The sequence below is a fragment of the Astyanax mexicanus genome, chromosome 14 (genome assembly GCF_023375975.1).
Source record: "Astyanax mexicanus isolate ESR-SI-001 chromosome 14, AstMex3_surface, whole genome shotgun sequence".
NCBI classification, from domain to species: domain Eukaryota; kingdom Metazoa; phylum Chordata; class Actinopteri; order Characiformes; family Acestrorhamphidae; genus Astyanax; species Astyanax mexicanus.
Window position 1 is genome coordinate 14,082,541 of NC_064421.1, and position 27,664 is coordinate 14,110,204.

A 27,664-nucleotide genomic window follows, 5' to 3' on the forward strand; every position below is an offset into this window, starting at 1 on the left:
TCAAAGTTTTAAATAAAGTAAATTAAATTGGGTACATATAATATGACTTTAATCTGTCATGAAAAATGAGAACATTATGAATTTTCTTTCTGCACGAAGCAGCAAAAACAAATTGTAAATGAAATGAACTTAGCTATAAATGGTTTTGCGTACCATGCAGTGTGACAAATGCACACGCCCATGTTGTGATTATGATGCTAAAATGACATACTGTGTAGCTCTGCCCTGTAGCAATGTACACTGATCCTGTGTTGCAATTTAAAATAAAGTATTGACAGAGGTTATTATTTAGAAATCATAATTTAGTATTAAAATTAATGTACTGTAATTGAATCATTTAGAATTTAGGCTTTGCACTTTTGTAGAGGAAGCTTGCATTAGCCCTCACGTTCTCCATTTGGTCACTACAGTTAAGGAAACAGCTACATGGCTACTAACATCTTGAGAAACTTAAGGTAAAAATACAGATAAACCAAAATGACAATTTTTGGCTGAAGACTCTTGAAGTACTTTTGTCTCGCTTTTTAATGAAAGTGTCATTGCTAAGTATTAAGTATAAACTTACTATAACTTAATAATAAAGTATAAACTTAGTATAACTTTTTTTTTTTACATTTTCAGCTGAATTTGTTGAGTTGCCAGATATTAGGTAAAAATAGTTAGATATACGCATACGATTTAAGATGCAAAAAAAAAGTAAAACATATAAAAAATCTTACAATTCTTGTGCATTTACTAATAGAAAAGATGGAGTCAATGTGATCCAGCAAACAGATACATTTTCATTAAACAATTCAAGCGTACATGTAACATTCTTTCAGTCATGTCACAGACAACTGTAAGTTTTGTCAAGAGCTTAAAACAATACAATAATGATAAATCCAGATCCAGAGTTTCACAATATGTACTATAATTGCAACCACTTGAATACAGAGTTGAAGCTCTGAATAAGAACATGTACACAGACCCCACATATTCAGTTGCACGCTGGAATAATCAATAACACAGCATTGTGTTCGATTAATGATTAGAGGAAATTCAAGTACACGCAGGACACGTACAAAATCAACCACAGTAAAAACTAGACTAAAATGTTCTTAAAAAGAAAATAAAAATCAAACCCTGAGGAACATAATGTTACAGTACAGTATCCTCAAATTTGGACATGAGGTCAAGTTTTGCATACGTCAGCAGTAAACCTTGTTGGCCAGACATTATAATAGGGAAGAACTCGATGCTTGCAACTAAAAATGAAAACATTTTTGATCTAATTAGCAAACTTTAGGAAAGTAAAACCTTACTAAGCTCCAAAAATGTGTCATGCCAACTGCCAAGTCCAATATTAACACATTATTAATAATTAGCATTCCATGAGAGGTGTGAATATGTCTGTCATATAAATCAGCATAACTACCAATTCTCCCTGAGACTGGATTTATCTAACGGTTGTACTACAGAGTTGTAATTCATAACACTCTGGTGCGCTGTGGAAGCGTTTACTACCTCCACACTGAAAGACGGAGATTATTATCCAGAGGAGTAAATGTGAGACTTATTTTAGGGGCTGTTAATGAAGTATACAGAGCAGTGTTACTCTAGAGCCATTACATTCATTCAGTCCACTGCTCCAATAATGGTAAAGGTGCCATGAGAGCAGTTTTGAACATTTTGAACACATCATAAAACATGACACATAAGGTACTCAAAGTTGCCTATATATACAAGCACTATGTGGCACCTGAATGAGGCACTTTTACTGAAAGCATTAATGGCCGTTTATGTGCTGCATGAGGACTGTCTGCTGATGATAATGTCCATAGTGTTCTTTGGGAATGTTTAAAGCTACACCGTGTTTAAACACATAAACATTGATTGTTCTTGACAGGCTGCTTTCAGATACTTTAGAGGGTCAGAGAATTTCAAACCCAATCATGAGCCGGAAATATGATGCCTCTGACTGAATGGATGGAACTACAGTTTTAATGTAAACGTGAATATTCTCGTTTGAATGGGGTTGACGTACTATTTGTGACATTATATTAAGTTAAATTATTATATTAATGTAACCCCAAAATGTGACTTGTTTATTAAGCTTAAAAACTGGCATAAGCATTTAAATCTATAATTACTTTATAATTAAATGTACTTGATTTGATTATTGTAAACCTAAATATTTAATGGCATACTTCATAGATTAAAATTTTAGCCAAGATTTTTGTGTTTTGAATGTGGGAGGAGGTGAAACCTATTGTTGAAAAAAAAATAGAATTATGAAGTTTATTACATTAAAACATTAGACTTATAAACGTTCACATTCATAAATTCCAATCTATCTACCAGATGTTTCCCTTTGACCTATATTCATATTTCTGAGATCTGAATCAAATAAATTTGAGTTTATTGTTACAAAAAAAAAAAAAAAAAAAAAAACACATTAATATTTAAAGTTTATCAAGCCAGGTTAATGTGATTTAAATGTATATGTTATGTATTATTAAGCTTTAAGCTTTATACTTGTATTATAAAAATAATTTAAAAAACATGAAGGTAAATATTACTGTACGTTGCCAGCTCTCTTTCTAATGGCCTGCAGGCTCAGTACAGTACACAGGCAGCAGCTGTTGTTGCCTGTCCATTCACGCAGTCTTTCCATGGCAGCAGTTGCATGTGAGAATGGGGCTGGACAACTGGAGTGGTGGGATGGGGAGGAACTGAAGGCCACCGGAAAGTCTTGGGCCATGGAACAGATCCCCGCTCGCGTCAAAGCCAGGCATTTCTTACACTGCAGGCTATCCTGTTGCACGCCCACATGCTCTCCAAGAAAATAAATAAGGCTGGTTTGATGTCACAAACTGTCTCAGGGGGTAGCAGCATTTGTCAGCTGTTCCCTGACTGAAAATACTATAAGGGAAGATATCATTCTTGTCTACAGCACATGGAGGAAGACCACAGGGAAACAAGGTTAGGAAGCACACAAAATACAAATGTTTTTGGTATGGCAACTGAACAGCTGTCCTCTGTTTTTTGTGGAGAGGCCATTGCATCAGGTAAAACCTGGTGAATTTTAGGCTGGATGTTCATACCCAGAGTTCATGTTCATATAATAAACATCTGACAAGAAAGAGAAGTTGCTACATCTGCAGGTAGTCATCGGAGGAGCCCTCGCTCAGTCATCTTTGATTGGTCCCATGAGTCTGGAAAAGTTTGCTGTACACAGACAAACCTATGAAAGGAAAAGAACAGATGACAGTGTATAAGAAAACATATGGAAGAAGAACAAGAATTACATCATCACATACAAATTCTATGGACATTTTAGGGATGTAACGATTTGTAGTGTATTCATACCAAACTGCAATAGATCAGATGTAACGGATTAATGTCTTAGGGAGAATAAATGGTATGCAGTGAGCAAAATGGAGAGTCACATGGTGGATGAAAACAGATGAATGTAATGCAGAAACTACACTGCCTGGCCAAAAAAAAGGTCACACACTGTAATAATTTGTTGGACCTCCTTTAGCTTTGATTGCTGCACACATTCACGGTGGCATTGTTTCGAAAAGCTTCTGCAATGTATTTTCACAAAGTTTCAAAATCATTATGATGCTTTATGGATGTGTAATAGGAAGAACAGTGTCTATACTATTGCTACGGGTTTAGTATGCTAAAATTCCATTGTAGAACTTTGGTAAAGCGGCTAAGGTCACACTTGCGAGAGCAGCATAATGTTGCGTAACCTGAGTTGTATTTGTGCAAAATCCAGTCATTTAAATGTAATATTCACTTAAGATGCAAGTTCTCAATCTCTAGCTAGCATGTTTTATAGTGGTGGCTTAAAGGAGAACTCCAGTTTGTAATAGACTTGGGGTGTAGTAGTGAAACATGACAACAAGTATGAACTTTTGACGAATATGGCCTAGTTTGGCCTAGCATTCTGAAATACAGTGCTTTTGGCTGATGAACTGAACTTGCTTACAATGCAAGTGATCGGGGCCTAGTAGTTTCACACTTCACTGGTAGAATTCTGAGGGCTCTGACATTTTAAGGAAGGAATTGATCACTTTAAAAGTGAACAGGTATTTTTTTTAATAAGACTGTTTATTATAAGTACCTTGAGGTAGTTTTATCCGGGCAGCACAATCTTGTCACCATAAATCAACTGATGAGCATGAACGAATAGGTAGGATAGGGGAACAGATTGCAAAATGAATTCTGTGGAAATGCATGAATTCCAGCTGTTGCTGAAAATATATCTATAATATTCATGCGCTTCCACTGAATTAATTTTGCAATCTGTTTATCTGTCCTACCTATTAATGCTGTAAAACAGCTATTTCTTTGCATGGGCAACACTATGCCTAATTCTCTAGGATGCTGTATTTCAGATTGCTGGGGGAACAGAGGTGGGCTATTTGACATAAGGTTTTAATCATTTGCACGTTTCATTACATGCATTTCACAAGTCCATTTTACACTGGATTCCTCCTTTAAAGCAACCATTTAGTAAGTTCGAGAAATACCAATTCTTGCTTAATACTGATTTTAGCTTAAAGTCCTTAGTAAAAGTAAAAGTAAAACTAAAATTTGGATTTGAATGGTATTGAGCATAGTGTAGTGTATTTAGGAGCATCACTCATTATTAATAGTAGTTTTGTTATCTCTTGTGCCCCATTCTCCTGTAATGGTTGGGCTGGTGGGTGAAAACTGCCTGGGAGAGAGATGTCACAGGGTGGATAGCTACTTGCCCAGTCCTCCATAGGGAAACACATAGGAGACAGCCAGTGCAGTGAAATGGAGACTGTTGGGCTTGGGAGCACCCACAGCCTGCAGGTATTAATACTGTATTGAGCATGCACCTACTCTAAGGCACTTAAAGTGACTGTTACACTCCCTCTTTCCTGCCACCATGTTTTGAGAGATAGCTCACATACTTCGGTTTAATTTTCTTTCTTTAGTCTTTATCACTTAGTGTTCTGTATACAGTGAAAAAAGTACTTCTATTTGATCAAACTCATACCCAACTGTGAGGATCAAACAGCAGTGTGAACAAAATCATTAATGTTTTGTTTATGAGTTTATGATATTACTACAACACATTGTAACTTATAGTGTGAATTTATGAAGCAACGTATGCAATTTGGAATGTAGTTTTTATATAGATTCATATCTTCCCAAGTTAATAGGAATTCAATGTGACATAAGCTCAAACACATACAGTACTAAATATAATATGCAAAATACTAAAAACAGATTTGATGGGAAGTTCTACAGCTATTACATACAGCAATTACTGAATGATATTTGTGCAAATTGTATAATCCAAAATAACATACAGTCATTATTTTTACTGTCAAAATATTGCAACACAGAGTTCCATAAAAACAACAGCGCAGAGACGATCGCTGACACTGTTGCCCTTTGTTAAATTAATTGTCGCACGCGTCACACCAAGAGCAGCTCTGGTGAATTTCATGTGTTATCCAGTAAACGGGGTTATGTCAGATAAGAGCAGCAGCAGAAGCTGCAGCTGTCCTGCCCCTGTCCTCCACTCTCTGCGGTCTATCGCCTGGCCCTGAGCCAGTCTTACAGGAGAAAAGAAATTCCAAGTGCAGTCAGAGCTGCTGTGTTTGTGCTCCCAAACAGTATTCTCTTTCATTCCTTCTCCGCAGACTCTGTTTATTTTGGTGCTCTTTTACACCGTGAGGCCTTACGGCGCAGGAGAACGAAAACATCAGGCCTGACTTCCAATCCAGTGACATGACTGCTGGAAGCAGCTTTTCCAAGCTCAGCAAGAAAAGGGGTGGAAAAAAAAGAGAGAATAGGGAAAAATAGCTCCTCTTTTTCATCATATATTTTCATCATATATATCCCCTCGTGAAACATATAATATATATAATTTATATTCATAGTTAATTCTGTGATGAAACAATGATGAGACAATAGCAAACAAAAAGAAGCCAATAACAAAAAGAACAGGGGAGGAAGATCAAATACCAGAGTGCAGTGAAAAATGAGGCTCGGTGTGGTTTCTGGTTTGGGAACTGCACAGTAGGCCACTGCCAAAACCCAGGAAAAGGTTGAAAGAGAAGTCTAATTGGTCGGCTCTTTGTTTGATTTAGAATTTTTTGGGGCACGCGGTGAAAGTTCTCATTGGATTTGGGCCTATGTTACAGGTCTGGGCACACCATGTCCTCTTTGTCTCATGGCCGGGGCTGTAATCTTTCTGGTAAGTGTAGGTGTAGTCCTGTTTCCTAAGATTTCACACTCTACAAAAAGCTCTGTGGAATCCTGAGTAACCTCACTGACTAACATAATTGTGTTTTTTGGTTTGAGCCTGTTAGAACAGTAGCAAACTGCTTTTTAAGACTTTTAATACCACTCAAAGGCTAAATTAAAGACCATTGTCACCAAGATAAAACAACAAATAGCAAACACAGATATTAACATGATAGACGTTAGAGTAGGCATGCTATTAATGTATTTTTTTTTCTGAAAAGCCAATATTTCAGACAAACAAAAATGAACACTTTTGCACAAACAAAACAGAGAATAGGGTCCAGTACAGTTTTAACTAGTTTAGTCTAACCAGTTAAAAGCAAGTAACAAATGTACCTAAAAAATGATGCCCCTTAGACCCATAAATAATGCTGCTAGTTCTTTCTAGGTCTGACATCAAATCAATAAGCTAACTTGCATATCAAATTTGTAAACTGTGTATTTAATGTCTGGAGTATTTTAAACACCTTGGACCGTGGTGGATTTAAGACATTTTAGGACAAATGAAGGTCATTTTATTTTAACATCAATGAATTTAAGACTTCTTAATAATAATTTTAGCTACAAAATTAACTATAAAAATCCTGTCAGTTCACTAAAAGCTTTTGTTTTTATCATACTCCAGTACCATTTCCTGCACAATTAGATTTGTTGTGGCACATTTTTTTGTTTTGATGAGCGGGAGGGAATGCTACTTTTCACTGTCATGGTTCTCATAAATTGCCAAAATATTTTAGTGTGAGTGCTTCAGTGGAGCAGGGAGTACACCGGGCATCCGTTTTATCAGCCCGCAGCAATAAAACCGGAATGAGTGTCTGTGAATGAGAGTGAATACAGACGAGAGAATGGTGAGCAAGTAATAATGGCAGGCAGAACTAAAAAAAAGAGAATGAAAGAAATAAACATGAAGAGGTGGGAATGTGGTAGAGATTTGGGCAGGGCAATATATAGTAAATATAAAATATTTTAAATGGTTAGAGATATAAAAAATACTATATTGTAATATTTTGTCTGGTATGCCATGTGTGTTCCAAATAAAAACAAGAGTAGAGTTTTGTGTCCTAGAGAATTATGCAGATCCAGTATGTAGGTGTGTGGGTGTAAATATGTAGGAACCTGAATATAACTGAATGCCCAGATTCCATATAAAAATATTGTCATTTAGAGCATTTATTTGCAGAAAATAAGAAATGTCTAAAATAATAAAAAAGATGCAGAGCTTTCAGACCTTAAATAATGCAAAGAAAACAAGTTCATATTCATTAAGTTTAAGAGTTCAGAAATCAATATTTGGGGGAATAACCCTGTTTTTTTAATCACAGATTTTGTGCATTTCAGCATGTTCTCCTCCACCAGTCTTACACACTGCTTGTTGATAACTTTATGCTACTTCTGGTGCAAAAATTCAAGCAGTTTAGCTTGGTTTGATGGCTTGTGATTTTTCAATTTGGCAAAATCAAGGAAAACATCATTCAGTGGTCTTTTGTGTATTTTCATTTCTCTTAATCACATCTAGATATAAGCTTTTTGGTCACAGTGCCCCGCCTTAGTAGAGCTATAGAGAATGAGAGTGGTGGCAACAGAGGGAGGCTGACGAATGCACCCTGACAGCTGATCACAAAGAATGCTGCCTGTATAGATCAGATCTAACTCCCTGTCACACTCAATCAGGACAGCCCACTTATCTCAGCACAAAGACACAGAGGGCCCTTCTCACTCTCAAAACAACGCAGCAACACAATGCATGGCTGCGCTCTACCTCCAGCCGTCTCCACTACATTTTTATTGTCTCTCTGTCTCTGTCTTCAAATGACCTTTTCCTCTCTCTGCTCCCATTATTATCCAGGTGCCAAGCACCTCCCCAACCCCCTTTTTTCTCCATACAATGGAAAAATGCATTCATGAAATTCAGAAGCAGCTCCCTGCAGATCGAGTTGCAGCTACTGATGAGTTTATAAGACGTCTGTAGGGCCACGCCAAAGTACATACCTTAAAAATAAAAAAGGGATTGCAGTGAAAAGAAAGAAGTGACTGCACACTGCATAGTTGTTGGTCTGTGCAACACTGTCATTTTCTGCTAGTTTTTTTTCCACACTCTAAGACTCTGAGTGTTTGCATGTGTGTGTTCCATGATAAACGGTGGGATACATGTAGACACAGAGTATAGAAGGCGTTTAGGGAAAGTCCTGATCAGACAAACAGATGTGCAGCAGCTTAAACTGCTTAATATCACTGTTACTGCAATAAAATCAACAGTTCCTCCAGACCCACGCTCAGGATCCAAGGTGGAAAGAGTTGTGCAACCCAAGGAGAAGAGGCGTGAGCATGTGAGAGTGTGTGTCTGTGCTCACACTCATACTCTCTCATGGTACAGAGGAGGGCAGAAAGCGATGGCTCCCAAAGGACAGTAGAGGGTAAAAAAAAAAAATCACCTTAATTAAGCTACCAGTTTTGATGTAGCTTGTTTATGATTATGATGGCTAAAATGACTAATATTTATAATGCTACCAGACCTATAAGTGTTATCCTGTATCCTTGTATTGCAATTCATTGTATTAATTGTCATTTACTTAAAACACTTAAAAAAGTTCTTATATGCATCAATTATTAGTAGTAGTATTATGTTTGGGGTGGTTTAATTTATACTTTTATTTATTACTGTTTTAGAGTTTGCCTTTTTGGAGTTTTGTGTAAAACTATGAAAATACTTGCCCTTATTTTCTCAGTTTTCTTGTGTTGTTCCATTGCACATAAGTGTATAAGAAACAAGCAAACATGCAATTGGAATAATTTTCTAGAAGAAATACTTCATTTTCTGGAAAAATTCTGGTGGCATCACTTTCGGCCATGACTGTATGGTAAAAAAACTGCCATAGTGGCTAATACAGCACACTGGGTGGAGTACAACACTGGCTTTAATGAGATTCTGCAGACATTTGTAAGCTTTGTTGTTCCATCTAGCAGCTGAATTATAGGAACTGCAGCATCCTGTGAGTTTGTGAAAATTATCCAATAATTTCTCAGGATCAGATAACTTTGACATATCAGCCAATCACTGATCACATATTTCTTTTGTTAGAAAACTGGCTAATGCCGAACGAGAGTTGACAGATCTGTTCAGCTCTTCCACAAACATGCACAGAGCAGATTCAGTAAACAGCAGCTACCTTTCAAGTGATACCGTTGGCTTAACACATCCAGACAACAGACAAATGTCAGGAATATGTCCCAGTACAGTACGTGCTGCCAAAACATACAGAACCTTTTTTTTTTTTTTTTTGCAGAAACATCTTGTCTTGCTGAAGCCCAACTGGTATTGTGCTGCCACTGCTATGACAAGATCAACACCCAGCAGTTGAGAATGGCTAAGATGTGTCCCACAGTGGCATGTTGGAAGGACACTATGTTACATTAAAGTGATATATACATCCAACAGATGTCCTTTTGAGCAGACAGTTCACCTCTTCATGAATGCTTAAACCCAACCTCAATGCCCAGCTCTCATTTCAGCTTATTAGTCTGTGAGCTACTGTCAGCAATTCAGTAAGTGTCTGTCTTTAACTCTGTGTCTGTTTTCACACTGTGGACAGGTCTGGCTTACATTTTATCTACACTTTACAAAATAGGCTGGAAAAATACACCAACATGCCACATGTCAAGGAATAGGAACTAGCTTAATACCCCATGACTTTTGCCATACCCAAAGCTAAAAAAATGCTGCAGCAATCTGTGTGATACGTGCTTTGGGCTTCCTGCATTAAATGTGAATGTGATTCATTGCCTTGCTATGAGCACCCTGGCAGATAATAAGATAATACCTCACAATTTATACAGATGTGGAAGTTTCCAAAACATCCACTGAGGTAACACATTATGAGCAATTTACATATTGATATTCCATGATTTTTTAATGTTAGTGCATGTTTTGATATCAATTTGATATTTATTACATTATTGATATTAGAGTATAAAGGCTTTTAGACATGTTAACCTAGTCTCTAGCGGTTTCATAATTAGTGTGTGGGCTGACTCAGCTGTGCTAAAGGTACAATATGTAGAATATACAGGTCAGATTAGTTTAAATTACTTTAAGTACTGACGTACTGCAGCTGATTATAAAATAAAGGCATGTTACAGCTCAAAAACCAACAAAAAGAAATATATATATATATATATTATTTTTTAAAAATGAGGTACCTTTTCTGTACATCTAATAAAGCAATTGCTGCACATACTCTCATTGTTTTCATTAGTGCTACACACACTGAGTCAAAATGGATCATGAAATCGAAGGATGTCTTGTTGCCATAGTATGAGATAAAAATAAATTGCTGCACTGAATGTGGTTCATCAAATGTGGTATGGTCACTATGCCTATGCCCAGCTGCCAGCAACTGATGCTGGCAGAGAAACCCACCTGTCTGGCCACAAGCAGCTCTCTGCCAAGGTTGGCCATTAAAATACCACAGGCCTGGGTTCTCACTGCATGCTCAATTAAATAACCTACATAAGCATAATATGTAGACTTCAAACTCGATGCACTGCTTAATAAACTGGCATTGACAAGAGATCCTTTACAACTCTGGAGAAAAAAAATTGATAAGATAAAGATGTGTGGGTGTGTTCACCTGTCTTTCCACACGAGGTGTCATACACAATATGCCGACCGGATATGCCGTTACTGGATGGAGTTTCAGATGGGGTTTGCCTGTTAAAAGGAAGAGAGAGAATTAGCTGGGAGAACACCATATTTGTTTAATATGACACACACCTGGCAAATACAGTATCTTCATAGTATCTATATACTGTGTCTAACCTAATTTATGAGGAGACATTTATCTGCTTTATTCTTACACATTAGGAATTAAATATACAAACAACCTTACAGCTAAAATTCAACAGCTAATTTAAATCTGGCAGTTGTTCTTATGATCGTTTTAAAGTTCAATTAAATTATTATATTGACCAATATGAATTCTCCAAAAATACTTTGGAGGGATTAAACAATTTTACAATTACTTACAATGACTTTCTATCATATACTACTGACATTAACCGTTATAAGCATGGACATGTAGTTCCATTTCTTATCATTCTCTGTAAATAAAGTAAAAATGTTCACCATATTGTCAAATATGTAACTAGATTCTGCATAGTGGAGAGCAGAGAGTCAGACAAGCCTACTCATTCAGTTCACATGCTTCCTTCCTGCAGGCCAAGCATCTTAGACTGCCTTCATTGAGTTTATTGCACAACCAAATCAGATTATCATTTAGTTCAGTGAGTGTAATATCCAACATTAAAAATGCAGCTCATGTATTTGATTAGAAAGTGATTTAAAAAACATGACAAACTGAAGCTACTACAGTCCATTTCACCCCCACTAGCTGCAACTAGAGAGTCAGCATATATTGGTAATGATAAACATAATAAATAATGCATTAAACATTATTTGGATTGTCAAGAGCATTGGCAGAGATTGAGTACAAATAAGCTCAGCAGGTCTAATTATACTAATGTTAGCTGGCTGCCTAGCAACTAATTATCTAAATCACTTTGCATTATTTCCGGTATGTGATGTTAGCATAAAATGGCCTGTAATTGAGAGCAACAGTACAACACTATATGAAAAAAAAAGATCAATAATAGTGTGATCAACTAGGCTAGTTGCCTGACAGCTCAACTACAACTCAGAGCTACTCCATGTAATGCAAAGAAAGGTCTTCCAGCCAAGACTTTTACTTCATTATTAAATGTAGCCCTGGCTTCTGATGATGTAGCACAATAAATAAAAGATTTAAAAATGTCATTCTGGGGGAAAGAATGAAATGTGCCATTAGTGCAGGAAACTAACTGCTGTATTTAGACAGAGATTTAGAGATATGTAGACATAGTTTAGAAACATTTCACTGTATATGCTTTTCTATAGTCACTGGTTCTGGCAGAATACTCTTGTGAAACTGTTGTTGTCCAGAGTTTTAAACAATTTCCTAAATTACGGATATAAAGAATTATTTTTCCTCTGCATGACAATGCAATCACTTTTTCCAGGCCTGTGAAGTCTGTTTTCAAAATATCTGATGTGGATAAAATACATGCCATACGCTGTTCTGAGAAGTGTTTACCTTGTTTTCTTCATAACCCCCTGATATAAAGTAGCCTGGCCTTTCAATGAACTCCTTAAATATTAAAATAAATCATATTCATTTGCTATTTCTAAGAGAGAAAGTGAGTTATACATATTGGAATGCTAATACGATATCAACGTTCACCTTTTGTCCAAATGTTTTTGTACACCTATTCTAAATGAGTGCATTCAGATATGTTAAAATTTGTACCTATTGCTGGCACAGATGTGCAAATGCACAAACACGGTTTATAGACTCTCTGTATGGAACTCCCTCGTGGAAATAAACACAAACGTTTTAACTTCATGCCTCGTGAAAGGCATGGACTAGAGGGTGAGTATAAAGCCCCCAGCATTGAGCCGTGAAGCAGGGATAGAACTGCGCTCTCTGGAATAATCGCATTCTGTCTTATTATTTTTGGGATTAATAGGAGAGTTAGGGATAAGATGAGTTGAGGTGGTGCTTCCATTAAATAATTCAATTATTCTGACTTTACTAATAGTTGTTGAATGCAATAAAATCAAAATCACAGCAATGCTTTACTCTAAAATCTAGCAGAAAGCCTTCAATGGAAAGTAGAGACAGTTACTCCAACAAAAGCAGGAAAGAACTCTTTTTAATACCCCTGATTTTAGAGGCAACAATTAGAAAGCAGGTGCCCCAATACTTTTTGTCCGTATAGTGCATTTCCTTTGAGTTTTATAGTTTAATAATCTTGACTAACCATAAATTGCTAGTGGCAGATCTCATGGAACATGTGACAACCGTCCCTCTCTGGCAGTTAATGGCTTCAATAATTAGGAAGCTTTCAAAGAACATCTGGCTGTTGTAGGAATGTTAAATCATCAGTTCTGTCCAGGAGTGGTGAAAAAACAGGGGCCAACACGCCTGTAACTCTATACATTAAATCCGTTAAGCATTTTTGGGAACAATAAATAAAGCTTAGCTGGTATTAACCTCCAGGAACAGAACAGCCAGAGCAGTATTAACACAGTAATGAGGGTACACAGTGCTGCCTTGTAGGGTCCACACAGTTGGCCTTTTCATTTGGTTACACAAGCATAGGGCGCTGCAGCAGATAGAAAAGCTCCAATTAAGAACTCAGCTTGACCATGCAGGAAGCAACACTTTAGAGCTTTATTGGCAATAAGATTTCAAGGCTCTCTGCGGCAGTTACTCAGCATTTAACACGCTGGGCAGAGCGTGACTATGCACCACTTGTTGCCCAAGTTACATGCCTCAAACGCATGCATTTATAGCTGATTCACACCCTGAATTTGTTCAGTTTCATATTAAGAGGCTCAAATTAGGAGTCTAAATATTGTTAAGAAATAAAAACAAATAAGGCAAGTATTGTGATATGTCATATAAAGTGGATTTAAAAAAATGCACCCACTAGTCATTATCTAGTAATAACAAATGTAAATATTATATGTGTGTCTAAACTACTATATAGTGGCACGTCAAATGTCATAGCATAGCTGTACAGTATGTAAAGTGATCATAAATTGTTATAAACATCTTAGGTACATCCACAACTGTTTAGGTTGTTCACAAGCACAAACACCCTGACTGGTTGCTGACTGTTATGTATAGTGTTGTTTGTAAAGTTTATTTCCCATTTACAGACCCAGGGTTAAACATGAACACCAGACGTTTTCTAGCACACTAACAGTCTGGAGAGCTAGTGAATCATTAGGAAAGATTCACTGAAGTTTTCCTCTGCCACTAAAAAAAAAATAATTCCAACAACTAACTGTAATACTGCCAATGTCAGATCTGAATACTTTTCCATTTTAAAGATCTGACCAACTAAAATCAAGCTTAATTTCAAGCCTTCCTTTCTAATTAAAGAATCATGTAAACACTTTTTTTTTAACTGAGCCAAATATGACGTTTTTGTTCACTGGCATGGTTGAGGTTGAGGTGGCTGCACACCAGACAGTAACAGTGCTGTTGTAATTGTCACTCTATTAGTTATGCCCCTCTCTAGCCTCATTTCCTTGACTACAGCTGCAGAATTCAACATGCCTTGCAAACAAAACATACACAAGCATTCACATACGGCCATTTCTACGGCCACGTTACTCCTTTCAGAACAAGTTTAGTACCAGCAATCAGATTTGAGCTAGAGAATTCCAAGGTGGGTTTTGTTTGAGTTTGGGTTTCTCTGCATGCATGCAGGAACTTACCGCACAACCCTTCTATGATACAATGCACTTTTTAATTTCTCTAAAATAATTCCCTAAATAATGCTAAAGACACAATGATTGATGTTCTATGGATAACGTCTGGTGCTGCAAATGGTCTAGCTGGCTGGAAGCCTGGTAATTCCCTAAAGAGAGCATGACTCAGCTCCTATACAGTCAACTCAGACAAATTCAGACACTGGCAATGAATTCATTGACTGAACCAACTATGATTTCATTCTAAAGAACAGAAAGTGGCACAAAAACACTGGTAAAGTCTATATCAACCCCAAAAATTAAGGTAACCTGTTAAATTCTCATTTTTTAGGTGCTGAAAAGAGCTGGGCAAAATGACAAAAACATCATATTGAAATTTATAACCTCGATTACTATACTGTGATATATCACTATTTATTGAATTGTAACCCTTATTTTGTGATATGTATCATGGCCATGTTTCTGCAAATTATACAGCCATATCATAAACCAAACCTTTTTTTACACACACAGACCTCTGTAGCACAACATTATGATATGGCCATTTTTATATCTTGTTTAAATAGTGTATAATATGTCCATATTTAAAATATATTTCCCTGCTTTTGTGCCAAAATCATATTTTTCTTCTTCTATTAGTTTTTCTCTTTACATTGTTCTTATATTCATCTTTTTTTCAATCTTCCATTCTATCCTTTTCTCTTCCCTCACCTGTGCCTTTCACTCTCCTCTATTTCAGCTTTCTCCTTCTCATTTTTCTTTCTCTCATTGGTTCTGTGTTTCCATTTGAGCAGTTTTGGTCTTCAGGCTTCCGTTTTTCCCACACTCTCCCGTGTCACGCAGGCCGACCACAAAAATGCACGACTGTGGAGAGTGTGAGGGGCTATGGAATTCCGCATGCCGAGGGTAAACACAGCACGGGCCAGGAAGGCACACAGAGGAGCAAACACTGCACCTACCCTCCCCAGCACTATCATACCCCACTACTCTCGACTATCATCTCTCTCACTCTCTTTAACCTTCAAAGCCCACAAATAATTCAAACAACCATTAACTGCATGCCACTATTCATTCCTATCCTCTTTACTCTGCTACTTCTCTTTTAAATCTTAATCTGTCCCAATCACAAGCATAAAATAAGAGCTTTATTTAAACCTGTAAGGTTCTCATTACCTTTTGGAGACACTAAATATTATTGGAGTATAATATTTTCCAATTAACTTAGCTTAGCCTGAATGAATGTGCCATCTTTACCAAATGGCAGAAACATTACAAATAAATTAAAATAACTCAAGTTAATTTTAGTAGTAGTAGTTTTAGTAGTATGTCTTTTTAATTCTCATCCATAAAACACTTCATGAATTTGCAAGGTCAGCACATTACTTTCAGGAATTCATAGTTTAAAAGTTTTGCTAGATAAAATTACGTAACTTCATACAGCATAGACTTGATTTATTTTACTTTATTTTAGTGTATTTGTGGTTTGTATACTGATTTATAATATAAAACATTTGACAGAAATGTATATTTTAAGCTCCAAATACCAAAAAAGTGATGGCATTAAAAGGTTAACAAAACAAACAAAACCCAAGAAACAACACGCTCCCATACAACATGCTGCTAGGTACCAGCTGTCTTTAATGGCCCATTCCCACAACATTCACATCTGAGACTAGTAACCCAAAATCTAATTTCACCCCCACTTTCCGGCTCTCTGTGGCCAGAAAACTGTCTCCTGCAGGACAGTGTATTCAGGTCAAGGCATTTCAGCCTCACAGACTCCTACTACTACTACACATACTCTTCCACAGCCAAGAATAAAACGACTGTTTTCCATAAACCAGAAAAGGCAAATACAACATGAAACGTGTAATGGGACTCTTTAAGAAAGAGATACGTGTCATCTGTAAGCATATAATTTGTAGCTAAAGGACAAAAGGTAATGCAGCACACGTGCTGGCATTTGGCAGATTTTTAATAGAGACGTCATGCCTGTTCCACAGAGCGTTATGTTATATTTGCTGCTTCCAGACTTTATTTATTCACCCACTCACTCTAATTTCTTCCTAGATGCTTATCTAATCTCATAGAAAAGCATGTCTAATTGTTTTAAATGTAAAATAATTAACATCCCTGTTACACATAAATCTAGCAGGCCATCTAAAAAGCCTGTTCTACACAAACGCTCCCAGGACCCCTGTTTCCAGCGTTTGTATAGTGTACGCTCACGCTGTGAGAGCTGGGGGTAGGGATCCTGGCCTGAGTAGGCGCGAAGGGAGCAGGCTGTCTGACTGTGCGCAGCCCACCATGGTGGCCCATGTGCTTCCAGCAAACAGGTCGCCGCTACCACAGAAGTTTGCCATTGTTGTGTAGTTTGGCCAGATGTGCTGTAATAAAGCCATGCTGCAGCGTGGGAAACAGATGACAGTTTGGGCTTTCTCTGGTCCCTGCTCTCTTACCCCCCAGCCCTCCCACCCTTTTGTCTGCAAATCTCCAAACAAAATAAGGTTTCCAAAGCACTCATAAACATGGCCTGATTGTTGAACTGCACTGTTTACTAAGGAGGCAGAGGTCTATCTTGTGACTGTGTGTGTGTGGGGGTGTGCTGACAGAAGATGAGAACCAATAGTAGCAGCACAGTAAATTTCTCATTAGCACAATGTGGCAGTAATATTTGAAAGGCAAGGTCTGTACAATGTAGTCGAAATTAAAACAGCATGCAGTGTTGCCTTCTGTAAAGAGATAAAAATAAACTCTGCATCTCAATCATCACTGAATAAAAAAAATAATGAGAACAATGTCAAATGTATATATGAAAAATATGATTGTCTTTTTCCATCATTAGTAATAGCTAAGTATAGGAGACCAATACAGTAAAAATCTTATATCATGATGTTTAAAGTAATTTACAATATACATTATTTATTACAACACACATGATTGTATACAAACGGCCTCTGTAGCATTAGATTCTTTAAAAAAAAAAACACAATTCAAATACTATTGTATACTTAATACATTGCAAATAAATTTTTGTTTTTTGGTAATGTATTTTGGAAATATACTGAGGAGTTTTACTGGATTCAGATCCGGTGACTGGGAAGGCCTCTGACCAAATAATTCATGGTCAAGTTCATTCACAAATTACCGCCATAAAGTGATACACATGTTCAGAAACAGTATTTAAATAGTCTGCAATATTAAAGTGATGGATGTTTGTTATTAACTAGCCCAAACTGTGCCCAGAAAACATTCCCTACACCTTCACCAGCCTTGATGTTAAGATAAGGCAGGTTATGCAAAAGGATTTCAGAAGAATATTCTTTGTGAATATGTGCTCACTGCAGCTTCAGCTTTCTGTTCTTGTCTGACAGAACTTAACACGGTCTTCTAACAACTACAATGTTAACTGTATACAGGACTGCCATACAGTTGGTTAACTGGATAATATATAATTTAATATATGAATGAGTAGATGGCCTTCATAATAAAATGCTTAGTGAGTGTTAACTATACAGTAAGACAATATTTTGTTAGAGAAAAAATAATGTTGGTGTCTCCTTTTTAAAACAAACAATGCACTGTGATCTTATACTGAGGTCTTACTTGCTAAAACGTTGGGTAGCAGTCTTTCGTGACAGTCCATCTCTGGGTACAGTGGTGGGAGGTTTTGGAGTAAGAACCGTGACCCCATGAGCGAAGCTCTGTCCTTTTGTCTGGCCCTGGGTGCCCTGATTTGCTGGCTGGTTCAAGGTGTGCCGGGACTGCACTTGGACAGCAGATGAGTTGGGAACACAGTTTCGGGGTACTGCAGCAGGCACGAGTGTGTGTCCAGCCAGCATGGCCTGGAGACAAAGAGACAGAAACATACAGTAGGAAGAAAAAAAAAAGAGTTGGTAGGACATTAAATATAAAGAAATTTACGTTGACACTGACTTTAACCATCTAAAATTGAAACAGGCTGAGCTTTAGTTCCAGAGCATCTGCTCAGTATTTTCCTAGGGAAACATTAATTAATGTTTCAGTACATTTTCTGCATCTCCACACAATAACGACCATATCTTTATGCCTTTATTAGAAGCAGCATTTTCCCTCAAGTCATATGAGGTCAAACAGCAACAGACTCCAAAAGTCAGTTGGTTCATTTACATGGAAGAAAGAAATGTCACGGCTTATCATAACAGGCACTAAATACTTTATAATCGGACATACCACAACACAGGAATTCTTCACATTTCATGCTTGTTTAAACAAGATTTCATTTGAATGAGCCGTTGGACTTGGTAAACATATTCCGTTCCGAAAAGAAATTTAATGGCTACTGTTCACTGGTTTGAATTGGTCGGGAATGCTGCACATTCCTTCCATCTAGTACCATTTTATACTTGATGTGATCAAATAACTTTTGGAGTGCTGTAGTTTCCTATAAGCAGAGTTACAGTATTCCTGTGTGTAGGTTAATTTTCTGTTGGTGCTTCTGCTAAAGGATGTCTACTCATATACACTCTGTTTATGCTTGGTGTGTGTGTTTATCTTCAAAGCATCCAGCACTGTGACAGCGAGTGTGTTCCGAAACTGCTGGGTTTTGATGAATGAGTGGGCTGAGCTTGCAGGTTGGAGGGTCTGGGTATATGCTTCTGTTGAGCAAGGCCAGGAAAGGGCACCTTTCTAATGTTGCCAAGTGGCTGTTAGCCAAGCCAGCCAAGGAGCCGTGCAGTCTGCACCCAGTGACTGGAATATGGAGCGGAGAAGCCCAATAACACACTTCTGATTACTTTATATGATTATCATTCTGATTACTCCACAATGAAACGTGTTTAAACTGTAGATAATCAGAGCAGCTGTCATGCCCCTGTAACAACTGCTTTCAACAGCAAAGAACCCAATTTAAATGAGCTGGGAAAGGAATAGCATACAGCATTTTTCATACTATTGAACATGACTGCAAATAGATTCACAGAGAAATAGATCTCACAGAGAAACTGCAGGAAATATTCTCTATAGTCTATATTCTCAAACAAGCATTTGCACAATCGTACTGTGCCAACAGAACCACAGATTTTATCCAAATGTAAGATAAAATTGAACTGCATTCCTAAATCAGAAAATGTCGAGACAGGATGGAAAATAAAGGAATAAGTGTTTAATACTTAAGATGTTTTAGGTTTTGTCCAGTCAATTTTAGTTTAATATACATACGTTTGTTTATTTTAGGACTCTCTACATATTATATACTATACTATATATATTTATATATTTTGGTACAGAGAGGACTCTTTACCTTTTGCGTTTGGCTTTGATGCTGACAACAGTCTGCATTATGCCTTTTTTCTTTGGTATGGAATACACAGGATTCATTCCCAAAAAAGATCTGAATCTTTGATTCCTTTGACCACAGTACAAATTCATACTATGTGATGGTTCATCTCAGATGCCTCTGAGCTCAGAGAAGTCTATGCATTTAAACTGCTTCTGGAAATGTTATTTTCATATTTTCTTTTCATTGAACAAACTATTTTGCACATTAACAGATGTGCCTTGCCTTTATTACAACAAATCTGTCAATGGACAGGTCCAATTTCCTTTCAGTACTGGTGCTGGCTGCAGATTTTAATCACACTACATTAAAAACATTTTTAGTTACTATATTAAAAGTTACTATATATGCTTTATTGAGTGATGCCATAAAAGGACCCTTTTTTGTAAAAGGCTTTTTATGAGCTTAAAGGACCTACATTAAATGTAATCATTCTTTATACATATCTCTTGGTTCTTCTTTGAATCTTTAAATGAATAAACATACAGCATACAAGTCTCAATGTCATTTTACATAGTTAGGACCATATTTATACAGCTTCTCAGTGTTCACAGTTCATCTCAGTGTTCTTAGTGTAACAATAATTACAATGACCTCACTGACTAGAACAGATCATAGATCTGCACTTCTAAAGGTAACTGGATGATGTTCAGAGAAATTCTGACTAGAAAGCAGTGTGGCAGGCACAATTGAGGATGTTGTACTGAACAGATGTTATTCTAGACTACTGAATAGAGTAATGTGAAGGCACATAGAGTTGAAACATGTCTAGAAATGATCAGTAATTGAAGTGACTAAACGGATTAAAACCAGCTGCAGGATGCCATCAGAAGGTCAGTGAATACACTGTGCCATGCAGATGGACAGAGCGCTTATTGTTTTCTGATGTTTCTTCTGCAGGACAAACTTCTGTGGTTTCATGTATAAGCATCTGGTCAAACAAGACAGAAAGAGCTTCGAGAGGAGCAGAAATAAACTGGCAGAGATTTAGGGAATATCCCCTGATACGGTCATGAGTCACCAAGGCAAAGTTCACCCACTGAGCATATATACACAAACATACACATGCTTACAAACGGATGACCACACACAAACTGAAGGCCACTTGTCTGCTGACCGGTAGCTTGGCTCCTTCAGCTCATTGAGGCTTATTATTGTTCTGATCTGAGAATGTATTCAGAGCACAATGAGCTGGAACTAAACATAATGAAACCCTTTTAGCATGGGTGTGCCATATCATACTGTACACAATAATTTCACTATATTTTTTTATTTATGAAAAATCCATATTGTAATAATAGCAGTATTCTGTACTGAAACCATTTGGTATATTTGTTAATTTGCAGTTTATTTGCTTGCACTAAGTATTCTATACTTTTGTACACTATTTATTTTGTTACATTACTATTAAGTACAAAATTAGTCTTGGTAGAATACTGATTAAAATGTAAACAAAAAGTTAACATTTTGCCATATTGAAAAAGAACATAGTTATTGCAAAAATACACTGAAATATCAGAATTTTATTCTAGGAATGCATCACCTACTCCTTCTATCACCAGGAACTGAATCCTGATTTTTAAACTACACTTTTGCAACCACTATTTGAACGTATCTTAGAAATGATAAGACAAGACACAAAAATTTGAGATCTGAAATAGAACGATCCAATTGAATATAGGTATCGGGTCCGATATTGCATAGTTAATTATTCCACAATTCTGAGTAAAATGTTGTTTGTTTGGAGATATTTTAGTCAGAAAATGGCAAATAATTTATTATAAATCTTTACATAGCTTCCATGTTGATCCTTATTAATGCATTACTGCTTTTGACCCTGTTTATACCTGATCACTTTATACAATTAGTATCTAGATGGCTTTACTTGGCTTTACTGATAAGATTGTATCAGTAAAGCAAAAGCACCGAAAAGTAGACGTACGTCTGTCATATAGCTAATTAGGTCATGCATCTGCAAGGACCTTTGCAATGTGTATCAGTAATGGCAGTATCAGGATTATATGTCTCTCCAAGACATATGCAACAGCTTAAACGTTCCCTACTTCAACCAAAACACCAGTAAAATTTGCTGTACAAGGCACACTGCTTATTGCTTCCCAAAGAGCAACAGGACTCATCTCATCAGAATACAATCTAGATACTAATTGTATAAAGTGATCTGGTATGAGCAGGGTCAAAAGCACTAATGCATTAATTAGGATCAACATGGAAGCTAAGTAAAGATTTATAATAAATATATATATATATATATATATATATATATATAAATATACAGTCATGTACTATATACTGATTTTGATTGATTGTCCTAGTTTGAACTGCCCAGATATCATCTTTCACCAGAATTGCTGAGGAGAATTTAAATGTGCGTAATGAGTTCCTTAGGATCATATCATCCTATCAGCAACTATGCGGTGGGTTGTGTTTATACTTTTTCTTTATTTTTTGTAAGACTATCAAACCACTAACTAACTAACTAACCTGATGACGTGTGCGGCTCTGCTCAAGCAACTGCCTGGACTGAAGTTTCTGCTGTTGGAGCTGTTGAATGGCAAACTGGAGCTGATAGCTGCCAGACGGAAGCTGATGGTTTTGCTGCTGAGTGGCTCCTGTGGCCAGGTTACGCTCTCCATCACCCACAGAATCATTCCTGTGACTGCAGAGGAAAAAGAAGGACAGCACAAAATCTTGGGTTATTGTCTTTTATTCATTTTATCAGCAGGCTGACATTTAACCACCAGGACAAGAATCCTGAAACAGGTTGTTTTTGATACTAGAGATTAAAATATAGGAACTTAATACACTTTGTCATGTCATCAATAACTTGATCTGAAGCTACAGTTCGGATTCTCATGAAAGGTTTCAGAATACCGTTTTAAAAATCCTCTAGAAAAGGTGTTTAGATAACAAAATCCCCTGGAAATTGCAGATACAACTCACTGAAACAGTTCTGATGTTATATAACAAAAATCAGTAATCCATCCATCCATCCATTGCCAATACCCGCTTAATCCATCAGGGTCGCGGGGGGGGCTGGACCCTATCCCAGCCAGCATCGGGCGGAAGCAGGCCTGGACAGGCCGCCAATCCATTGCAGGGCAGACAGACACACAAACACATTCACTAAAACACTCACACCTAGGGGCTATTTCAACCAATAAACACTGTAAAAATCCAAAATTTGAATGACTTTCATTGAATGTATAATATTGATTAGGCAATAATTCATTGTAAGCTAAATTAACAAAAAAATTGTCATTCCAAGTGTTATTTTTGTTGCACAAAGTAAAAAAAAAATACATTAAAGGAATTGTCTATGCTGTATAGATATATCTGATGAGACACTAAATAATGTCAGACTATTCTAAATAGTAAAATAATAAAGAATGATAAAAATATATACATGACATGATTTTTATACAAATTAGATGTTCTAAGCCCACCTCCTGCAGTTTCCCTGGTGCTGGTATGTCTGTGTCAAAGTAGCATGTGGATCTATAGCAAACATCACAGAACACATAACCTCTCACTGCCCTCTGCTCAGCACGTCACGTTCCATCACCATCACCAAGTGAGTGCCCAAAAAAAAGCAGACCTTTGAATGTCTCCACGCGTTTGTAACCAGATTAGTCCTCACTTGAGCTCAGCTTAGGGGAGCGCTTTGACTTTTTGTTCATCTCTACAACTACAAGGTGTCAGAGCAGGGTCTCTGATCAACTTCAATACAGCAGCAGTATGAAAGCAGCCTTTTAGAGAGAGAATGTCTGTGTATAAAGAGCAGCACAGGCAGAATGAGCTTAGAGGAAAAACAATAAAAATATTCCCTGCAACATATGCAATATGTTTTCTAAAGTAAAAGTGCTGAAGAAATGCTGACAGGTATATCAATGTATGTGAAAAGTAGGATCAAAAACAAAACATCAGTTTTGTTAAAAGATATTATTCCAAGTAGTTTTGGATCATGTCTATTGGTCAATTTAATATGAAATTTTCAAACAATATAAAGCAAAATGGCAATACAAGGTTGCATGACAATTATTAAAAGTAGAGATGAGTAAAGACAAATTTAAATATATGGCCTAGTGTATTGAATGTGGGCATTATTTCTGTTTAAATAGACCATTCTAGATAGAAGCAGCCGGTCACAATCATTACCACCCACTGCACAACTGTCTACTGTTGGTGGTAATGCTTTATATTGACTACACACGTCACGCTTAGGATCCAGAAACATTTAGAAATGCAATGTTCCATCCATCTGGCACCCACTATCAGGCCTCACTCCAACTCACATCACCTTGCCATGAGCATGCTGACCAGTGTTTAGCATCATTCACAATTTATACAGGTGTGGGTGTTCCCAAGCCATCCCCTGGGGTTACACTTAATAATTAATTTAGATACTGCTATCCCAAATCTTTTGCCATTTCAGTGTGTATTATGGGTGTGCCATATTATATTGAGCGCTATAAAAATCACCAACATTTTTAAATATCACAAACAATATTATACCCTAAAATAATCAGCCATCCCTAATTATCACATGAGGGTTCTATTTTTTTTAGCTATTTTTAAGAAAGAGGAATTCACACTGTTCTCATTTCACATGATATATCTACAAAAGACTATAGATTATATCTGTCCAGTTAAATTTATTTCACTTCAATCCTGAATATATGGAGTGCATATTAGAATCTTGACATTCTGGATCCTTTATTTCTGTTCCAATCTGATGAAAATTCTTGTATTTTTTGATATCTCAGTTAGGGGTGAGCCATATCATATCATATGCAATAATAGAATTATTATTTTTTGTAGTAGTAGTAGTAGTGTATGCTTGAAATATCGCAAATTGCAAAAATACTATGAAATATCATATAATTTTAGGCTATATCATCCACCCTAGTGTGTACACACACTGTATACAAAAATATACAGTAAAACTACACATAGCTATCTCACATGATGTTCTATAAGTAATAATGTAATTTAGAATACAACAAACCAACAACAAATCCAATCTTCAACAATTCTTACAGTTTCAGTGTTCCAGACAAACCCGCTGTGTGAACTATCCTCAGTCAAAGAACCAAATATCTTAAAAATCTAACTACAATAAACAAAAACAGTTTGCAAATGTGGCAGTCTAACGGAAAACCAGTAAAACTGCTGCGGCACAGGGACGTATTGTGTACTTAAGCCAAAATCCACGACTGATAGTGATGGTAAGTGTCAGTCATCTGTAAACACTGCTTACTGTACCAAAACGCTGATGTGAACAATAAGTACAATGCCCGTCATGCACATGTTAAGTATTATGCTCATGCACAGCTAAATGTGGGAAAAAGGCCTGCTTGGGAAATTACATCATTCAGCATCATTCCATAGCCCTGGAGTAATACCTCAAAGCACCAAGCTGGTCAATGTGGCTAACATCAGGACACTGAGGATCAGGGTATTTCCATCACCTATTTATTTTCTTTCTCTTTCTCTACCCAGCTTAAGAAAACATGGCCAGCGGAGGGTCACACGACATTGGATGTATTGTTAATAACTGGCTAACCAAGAGTTGGGCTGGAGGAATTCGGTGAGGTCAAAAGGTCAGAGCTAAGATCAACATAGCTTGATGATCGTATTCAATGCACATCAGTTTCCAACACGCAGTTTAACTTTAAATTGAAATCTGAGTGTAAAGAACAGCAGTCCTAATGCACCATGGTAAACAATGTGTATGTGTGTAAAGAAAGGTAGTTTAGCTAGGGCGAGTGGAGCACAGCTCTCACTGCACTCACTGTCCCTTGGGTGTCTATGTCGACTCATTAACACACCACTGTTATCCCTGGATGGAATTTCTCACAGTACTCCCTCAGGGGGAGAGCCCAACTCACAATCCTCCATCTGGATCAAATTAAGGTGAATAAAAACCTTCTTATTCGAAGGAATACATCAAACTATGGTAATCCTCTCACTTTGTATTTAATTAATTTATTTGAGAAGCTTTGACTATTGGACTGCAATCAAAAGAACTCATCCGTACTTTTACATTCTCTAATGATTTCCAAAGTTCTAAATTCATATTAAAGCTAGAGTAAATTACTTTACTGGAAAGAAGCTTTTGTTACATTTCTTGAAATTTCCTTTTTGTCCTGACAGTAGGGCTGTGACGATAATTTTATTACCGCAATACCGCGGTTATGGGACGTCACCGCGGTGATGAGCTCATTACCGTCATTACCGCATTTTTTTATGGCTGTCAAATCTGATTGACTGCGTTTTGAGCGGTAGTAAAATGCTCCATATAAGCACAACTGTGGTGAATTCAGTATTAATATGTCAAGTGTAAGTCCTACACTATAGGGCTGTGCAATATATCAAATACATTTTGATCGCGATAGATATTGGTGTCAAACGATCTCAAAATTCATAATATCGAATATAATTTTTTTTGTCATTTATCTGTGCTGCCGCTGCACTGGCGCGGCAGCGAATGGGTTAAGCAAAACGCGGTGCGTGGTACTCATTGAGGTCAGAACAGCTCTGGAGTCTCCTGCTCACTTCGTCTCCATTGAGGCTGCTGAAGAGAGTGAAGATTAGCAGCACTAATATTGGCTCGGAAATGGAAGCTACAGGGCAGGCTCAGTAAGTTGAGAAAAAAGGAAGAAAAAGACTCAGAACAGAAGAGAATCATCTGCAAGATTTGCCGGAAAGTGGTGTCTGCACCTCTCGCCAACACATCAAACTAATTCACCCACCTCAAGGTAAACCGTAGAGCCATGTAAGGTGTTCCGTGGTCACATTTTGAGAATGTAAAATATATTAATTCATTGTCTGGCTGCTGGCTGTTCTGCGTGAGCACCGCGGAGAACGCGCGGCATTGCGCCTCAGTCTTGGTAAAAATAGTAAGGTTGGTTGAAGTGTAGTTCAAACAGCAAAGCAATGATATAAAACTATAACCACCATCTTTACTGAAATGTTGTTATCTGACCAAGTCTGAGGTAAAATGCGCTGCGCCTTGTCTCTTTCACAGCACGCGGAACTGAGTTCAGAACCGCTACAAATATAACCATATAAAACTCAGTTCAGATAAATAAACTTCAGATGAGTAAGGACACGTAAAGTGAAACAAAAATTGTCAAACATAAAGGACAGGTTTCTATTATTTTAAAATGGAACTAATGTCTTTTTTTTGGTCGGTTGTCTCTTGCGAGCCGATTTCTTAACGTCACGACATTTTAATCAACATATTATATGACCCGGTTCCCGTCAGGATATCTTGCGGCACAGACAGAACTGAATTGTTATTGGCGGGAACAGGAGTTTAATCAATCCAGAGGATGTGGGAGCACATTAATAAATAGTTAAGAAAATTGTAATAATCACGCAGTGATTCTCATGCACGCAACAAAAAAACCCTAAGCACAAAAAAGGAGCGGAGAATGGACCGACACGCGCACACACCGATTTTTTTTTGTAATGTGGTAAGAAACGTGACCGCACTATTCAGCGCGGTTTTAATAAATATTTTTTTTAATTTTAAGCACTAAATGTAATTTATTAAATTTATTTAGGACCGCGGGGCAGGTGCGGCAAAACTGTGTATGTGGCGGGCTGATGCGGGATTAAAAGAAGGATTTTTTTTGCGGAACGGTAACGGGACAAAAAAGAAATGATGTCTGAATTAATTTCCTCCAATCGAATATAATTTAACATGGTTTAAGAATATAAAATAATTT

At 37.1% G+C, this 27,664-nt stretch overlaps 1 protein-coding gene across 3 annotated transcripts in view; it reads right to left on the reverse strand.

Annotated features, from left to right (window-relative positions):
- Window positions 1-715: 715 nt before the first annotated feature.
- The window catches only part of ttll5 (tubulin tyrosine ligase-like family, member 5), an 80,799-nt gene continuing 53,850 nt past the window's right edge, over window positions 716-27,664 (reverse strand). For all 3 annotated transcript variants that reach the window (XM_007257346.3, XM_007257345.3, XM_007257344.3), the window contains 4 exons: window positions 22,413-22,587; window positions 18,200-18,438; window positions 10,908-10,987; window positions 716-3,223 (listed from right to left, as the gene is read on the reverse strand). In XM_007257346.3, the coding sequence (XP_007257408.3) occupies window positions 3,171-3,223; window positions 10,908-10,987; window positions 18,200-18,438; window positions 22,413-22,587 (547 nt within the window). In that variant the 3' untranslated portion in view covers window positions 716-3,170. The remainder of the gene's footprint in view (window positions 3,224-10,907; window positions 10,988-18,199; window positions 18,439-22,412; window positions 22,588-27,664) is intronic.